The sequence below is a fragment of the Octopus sinensis genome, linkage group LG28, assembly GCF_006345805.1.
Source record: "Octopus sinensis linkage group LG28, ASM634580v1, whole genome shotgun sequence".
NCBI classification, from domain to species: Eukaryota; Metazoa; Mollusca; class Cephalopoda; order Octopoda; family Octopodidae; genus Octopus; species Octopus sinensis.
Window position 1 is genome coordinate 18,461,221 of NC_043024.1, and position 7,500 is coordinate 18,468,720.

Below are 7,500 nucleotides of genomic sequence, written 5' to 3' on the forward strand. Positions count from 1 at the left end.
TATGTGTATGTATGTGTATATGTATTTATATTTGTGGGTGTGTGTTTGGGTGAAGGTGGTTTTCTCCTGAATGTATTTAGGGAGAGAAAATATTAGTAGGATGGGGGTAGGAAAGTAGAAGGAGGAGGAAAGTAGTAGGAGGAAGAAGGTGGGAGAAGGAGAAGGGATAGGAGGAAGAGTAGGAGAGAGAGATGCAGGAGGAGGTATAGGAGGAGGAGTGAGGAGAGGGAAATAGGAGGTAAGATAGGAGGAAAAGGTAGGATAGAAAGGAGAAGGGATAAGAGGAGGAAGAGAGGTGGGAGGAGGTATAGGAGGAAGAGGAAAAGGAAGGAGAAGGGGAGGAGAAGGGATAAGAGGAAGAAGAGAGGTGGGAGGAGATATAGGAGGAGGAGATAGGAGATAGGGTCTCACAAAAGGGAGGAAGCTAGAAGGAGGAGGACAATAAAGATAGGAGGATGAGAGGAAGGGGAAGGAGGTATAAGAGGAGGAGGAGTGGTGTGTGGAGGGGGAATAGGAGAATGGAAGAAAATACAAAACAAAGAAGAAGAGAAACAAGAAGAAAGAGAGTGACTTGAAAATAATAAGAAAGAATGAATTTATAATATTTTCATCCATTTTATCCCTGCAGCTGCACAAGAAAGGGGTACATTACTATTTGGAAGTAGTTAAAAGGGGTACTTTGTGAGCGAGGTGGTTTTGGGTTCATTTCCACTGCATGACATCTTGGGTGCCTTCTACGATAACTTTGGGCTGATCAAAGCCTTGTGTGTGGATTTGATAGACGGAAACAATTCGCACAATTAAGTGAGAAAAAATATTCACTTAACGTGAACCATTTTTGCTCAACTGCAGGCAGACCAGGGTTTAGAATCCAGTGAGGACTTCTTGCTTGTACAAAAATAATTACCGCAAACAACAAACCCCCACTGGACCCAAAAAACAAGTCTTAACTTACAGTTCAGCTTCTTTTTTCACCAGCTGTACACAGTTTGGCTACTTCTTTTGGTGATACACACAATGCTGACAACAACACATGTGCATGCTGACAACAACACATGCTCAGTGGGAAGTAGGCTTCTGGGAAGCAAGCTTCTTACCACACAGCCATGCCTGCGCCTATATATATATATAAAATTTACATCTAATATAGGATAAATTTTTTCGAAAAAAAAATTAATCAATGGTCAGCATATTAAAAAGTACCTTTAAAGGTTAAATTTATAAACAGCTTATAAACAAGGGCAAAAGAAAAAATTTCTAATGCCGAATATGCTGAAACTAGACACATCGTCCATAACCATATAATTCATCACTATAAGCACATGCTTATAGTGATGACTTATATGGTTATGGACGATGTGTCTAGTTTCGGCATATTTGGCATTAGAATTTTTTCCCTTTTACCCTTGTTTATAAGTTGTTTATATATATATATACTTTATTAAAAGCAGCAAGAATATCACAAAAGCTGTTACTCAGAGTTTCACGTTCGCGTTCATCGAACGGTTTTGTTTAGAATGGAGCAAGATAAAGTTATGTGCAGAAATACAATTACTTTGATAGATTCACATCTGAAATTAGTTTTGTTTCATTGGTCCTTTCAACTAATGGTCTTTTCAACAACCGTTTGTATGAAATAACAAATTACAGTTTAAAATCACATTATTATAAAAGTCAAAGAAAAGGGAACAGAAAATTAGAGAGAGAAAGGAAATAAAAATAGAGATAGAGAGAGTGAAATGGTGTTCAAATAAGCATCGAATGAAAGTTAGATACTTCGTTCAGCTTGAGAAACATACACTTACAAAAACACACACATAAAATGACATGTATATCTACATAAATATAAGCATATAATTTTTCTCTATCCGCCATTTCTTGGTGTAACTACACATAAATCCAAAATGCAGCTGTTTGTAAAGGCTAATGAGACTCACACCCTCAGTCTGACAGGGAATGAAACTATTTATGATATCAAGAACATGCTTTTCAATTTGGGTGGATTTGATATCAGCCAACCCCCTTTGCTTGCGAAGACATGTTGGGGCAAGCGAAATCGAAATCGAATTGAACCAGCCAGGATCCCTGGTCTGGTGGTACGTAAAAAGCACTATCCGACTCGTGGCCGATGCCAGCGCCGCCTCGACTGGCTTCCGATGCCGGTGGCACGTAAAATACACCAATCCGACCGTGGCCGTTGCCAGCCTCGCCTGGCACCAGTGCAGGTGGCACGTAAAAAGCACCCACTACACTCACGGAGTGGTTGGCGTTAGGAAGGGCATCCAGCTGTAGAAACATTGCCAGATAAGACTGGAGCCTGGTGCAGCCTTCTGGCTTCCCAGATCCCTGGTCGAACCGTCCAACCCATGCTAGCATGGAGAACGGACGTTAAACAATGATGATGATGATGAGCAAGTTTTAACATTCAATGGCTCCCCACTTGCCAATGACTTCTCTGTTGGGTCATTGCAAGATGTGAACACTCTTCACTTGGATATGAGAATGCTTGGAGGCAAAGTCCATGGTTCTTTGGCTCGAGCTGGCAAAGTGAAGGGATAAACCCCTAAAGTGGAGAAGCAAGAAAAGAAGAAACAGAGGACTGGTCGTGCTAAGCGACATATGCAATACAACAAGAGATTTGTCAATGTGGTTGCTGGTTTCGGACGAAGGAAAGGACCAAATGCCAATTCTTAGAGTTCTGAAAATGTAATTACTAAACTTGTAATAAAAATAAATAATTAAATACATAGAATACACACACATATAATGTAATATTATATATACATGTAATTTTATATGAGCGTTTTCATTTGTGTACATTTCGCAAGCTGAACAATGTATATAATGAAAGTTAGATTCCTATTGGAAAGCCTTCATTTCACGCTCTCCCTACTTCTATCTATTTCTCCCTTTTCTCTCTCTCTAATTTTTCCGCTTCTTTTTCTTTTATTTCTTTTTCTTCTTTTCCCCTTTTTTCTTTCTCCCCCCTTGTTATTCTCTGATCTCTTCCTTTTCTTTCTTTCACCTGTAACACCTAATCTGTATAAGCATACACCAGGAGGTTTTGTGCATGTGCATGGGTGTGCATGCATATATACATATGCATTTGTATATATTTATGTTTTGCCTATATATGTATATAGCCATCCACTTATGTCTGTGTGTTTAGCATATATACATACATTATAAATTGCTTGGTATACTCTTTACTCTTTTACTTGTTTCAGTCATTTGACTGAGGCCATGCTGGAGCACCGCCTTTAGTCGAGCAACTCGACCCCAGGACTTATTCTTTGTAAGCCCAGTACTTATTCTATCGGTCTCTTTTGCCAAACTGCTAAGTGACGGGGACGTAAACACACCAGCATCTGTTGTCAAGCAATGCTAGAGGGACAAACACAGACACACAAACACACACACGCATACATATAATATATATATACATATATATGACAGGCTCCTTTCAGTTTCCGTCTATCAAATCCACTCACAAGGCATTGGTCGGCTCGGGGCAATAGTAGAAGACACTTGCCCAAGATGCCACACAGTGGGACTGAACCCAGAACCATGTGGTTGGTTAGTAAGCTACTTCCCACACAGCCACTCCTGCACCTATGTGTATATATTGCTAAATGTATATCTAATTTTGCATGAAAAATTTTTAAACAGATTTATCTTTTAATTTATTAATTTCTTATTTTTACAGCTAATTATTTACCCTGGGAATTCAGGCCTTTTCCCTTCTTCATAAACTATTTTTGATTTAAGGTTTTCTTCGATTTTTATAATGATGTGATTTTAAACTGCAATTTGTTAATTCATGCAACCGGTTATTGAAAAGACCGTGAGCTGAAAGGACCAATGAAACAAAAGCATTTTCAAATGTGAATCTATCAAAGTAATTACATTTCTGCATATAACTCTATCAAAACTGTTCAACAAATGGGAATGTGAAACTCTGAGTAACGGATATTTTTGCTGCTTTTTAATAAAGCATATTACTCTACCTCTGGTATTTGAGTACTATTTTTTTCACCTTGTTTCATATTTATATTTATGTGCTTACTCTGGTATATAATATATATATATATATATATCGATATATATATATATACCAACCACATGGTTCTGAGCTCAATCCCACTGCATGGCACCTTGGGTAAGTGTTTTCTACCATAGTCTTGGGCTATGTATGTATGTATGTTTGTGTGTGTATATGTTTCTGCATCTGTGTTTGTCCCCCCAACATCGTTTGACAATCGATGATGGTATGTTTATCTAAGCTTACAAAGAATAAGTCCCAGGGTCGATCTTCTTGACTAAAGGCAGTGCTCCAGCATGGCCACAGGGAAATGACTGAAACAAATAAGAAGAAAGAATATATATATATAATATATAATATAATATAATATATATATATATATATATATAATCAAAATAAGCAACGAGGATATCCTTGTTGCTTATTTTGATTATAATCACCTTATTTTAAATTGTATGGATAATACCATACTAAATTCTGGTGCTTCATCTTAAGTACCATATTCATCTGAATCTAAATTTTTACTCAACTTATATATATATATATATATATATATAAAGGGGTTTGTATGATTGTGTATAGAGGGATATATGTTATTCAATGGAATTCCAACTCTATCTGTTTTTTATGTTTTATTTATATTCTTTATAATATTAATGTAGAATATTGAATATATAGTATATATATAGTAAAATGAAATGAAGTATTGATTGTCTTATTGAATAGATGAAATGTTGAATATCAAATATTAAGGGACTAGTATACTTTCTTGCATTAAAGCAGTCTTCAAGGTCCCAGGTTGTGACAGGAGTGTTTCAAATGTGCATATATATATATATATATATACACACATACACACAAATATATATGTATTTAATACACAACCAAAACAGCTGCTAATAGTTTCATGCTTTTATGATACTTTAACAAAACATATTTATAAAATACGTCTTGTAGCTCTAAGCAATATTTCAGGCTCTGTTTATGCGTCGGATATAGCTATAACAAAATAAGGACAATGGACAGTGAGGAAATAAGAAAAAATAAGTAAAATGCCAAGAAAATCGATGCAAAAAAATGGAACAAGAAGAAAGAAATGAATGCCAGAAGACCAAGAATACCACTCTGATTGCAAAAACCACAATTAATGCAGCCGTGTGTGTGTATGTGTATGTTTGGATATGTGGGTGCATGCTTATTTGTGTTTGTGTATGTGTGCACGTGTGTGTGCATTTGTGTGTGTGTGTGTGTCTATGAGTATGAATATGTATGTGTGTGTCACAGCTCATATTTCACTGCCATGTAGCAGAGCCATGTAGCATAGTTGAGCTATGACCCTCACACACACATATAAATTAGCATGCATATATGTGTGTGTGTGTGTGTGTGTGGTGTGTATGTGTGTGTGTGTGTGTATGTATATATGTCTGTAAAGTATGTGTGTTGGTGTGTTTATGTATCTAAGGTTGTACATGTTGGTATTTGTGCCTTTGTATGTATGTTTGTGTGCGTGTGTGTGTGTGTGAATATGTATATGTATAAGCACATGCTCACACATGCCTATATGAATAATTAGTATATATATATATATATATATTATTGGTGAATTGAAGAAATGGAGCTGAACGAAGATTGAACAGAAATCGTTTCTGTTCAATCTTCGTTCAGCTCCATTTCTTCAATTCACCAATAATATTTTAATTTCAATTATCCGCACCAACGCACGGTTGCAACACCATATGGTTGTACCTCCAACCGTGCTGTCTTCTGCTGTGATTTTTGCTACCAAGGTATTGGTTAAACTTTTGATTAATCTGCTACAAGATTATTCATCTTTCTATTTCACATAATATATATATATATATATATATATATATATATATATCATCATCATCATCATCATCGTTTAACGTCCGTTCTCCATGCTAGCATGGGTTGGACGGTTCGACCGGGGATCTGGGAAGCCAGAAGGCTGCACCAGGCTCCAACCTTGATCTGGCAGTGTTTCTACAGCTGGATGCCCTTCCTAACGCCAACCACTCCGTGAGTGTAGTGGGTGCTTTTTATGTGCCACCTGCACAGGTGCCAGGTGAGGCTGGCAATGGCCACGGTCGGATTGGTGTATTTTATGTGCCACCGGCACGGAAGCCAGACGAGGCGGTGCTGGCATCGGCCACGAGTCGGATGGTGCTTTTTACGTACCACCAGACCAGGGATCCTGGCTGGTTCAATTCGATTTCGATTTCGCTTGCCCCAACATGTCTTCGCAAGCAAGGGGGTTGGCATGGGTGCCTGCCGTATGGTCAGATTGGTGTATTTTATGTGCCACCGGCACGGAAGCCAGTGGAGGCGGCGCTGGCATCGGCCACGAGTCAGATAGTGCTTTTTACGTACCACCAGACCAGGGAACCTGGCTGGTTCAATTCGATTTCGCTTGCCCCAACATGTCTTCGCAAGCAAGGGGGTTGGCATGGGTGCCTGTCGTACGGTCAGATTGGTGTATTTTATGTGCCACCGGCACGGAAGCCAGTGGAGGCGGCGCTGGCATCGGCCACGAGTCGGATAGTGCTTTTTACGTACCACCAGACCAGGGATCCTGGCTGGTTCAATTCAATTTTGACTTCGATTTCGATTTTGCTTGCCCCAACATGTCTTCACAAGCAAAGGGGGTTGGCATGGGTGCCTGTCGTCGGATGAGGTTCTATATCGACTTCGCTTGCCTCAACAGGTCTTTGTGTCCAAGGGAGGAAAGGCATTCATAAGTGGGCTGGGCTCACTTGTCCTGCCTGGTCTTCTCACGTACAGAATATTTCCAAAGGTCTCGGTCGCTGGTCATTTCCTCAGTGAGGCCTAAAGTTCGAAGGTCATGCTTCACCACCTCGTCCCAGGTTTTCCTGGTCTACCTCTTCCACGGGTTCCCTCAACTGCTAAGGATTGGCACTTTCTCACACACCTATCTTCATCCATTCTCGCCACATGACCATACCAGCGCAATCGTCTCTCTTGCACACCACAACTGATGCCTCTTAGGTACAACATTTCTCTCAAGGTGCTAACGCTCTGTCGAGTATGTACACTGACATTACACATCCATCGGAGCATACTGGCTTCATTCCTCACGAGCTTACGCATATCCTCGGCAGTCACGGCCCATGTTTCACTGCCATGTAGCATGGCTGTTCGTACACACGCATCATACAGTCTGCCTTTTACTCTGAGCTCTGAGCGAGAGGCCTTTAGTCACCAGCAGAGGTAAGAGCTCCCTAAACTTTGCCCAGGCTATTCTTATTCTAGCAGTTACACTTTCAGCGCACCCACCCCCCCCACTACTGACTTGGTCACCAAGATAATGGAAGCTATCAACTACTTCTAGTTTTTCCCCTTGGAAAGTGACTGAAGTTATTTTCTGCAGATTTTCAGAGGTTAATGCTCCTGAGCATCTGCCACATACAAAAACT

The 7,500-nt window shown here is 39.6% G+C and overlaps 1 protein-coding gene across 1 annotated transcript in view; it reads right to left on the bottom strand.

Moving 5' to 3' along the window:
• The window catches only part of LOC115225740, a gene marked incomplete at its 3' end in the record, with an annotated part of 141,362 nt that overhangs the window by 688 nt on the left and 133,174 nt on the right, over window positions 1-7,500 (bottom strand). The window contains exon 2 of the mRNA XM_036514524.1: window positions 2,490-2,689. Within this exon, the coding sequence (XP_036370417.1) occupies window positions 2,490-2,689 (200 nt within the window). The remainder of the gene's footprint in view (window positions 1-2,489; window positions 2,690-7,500) is intronic.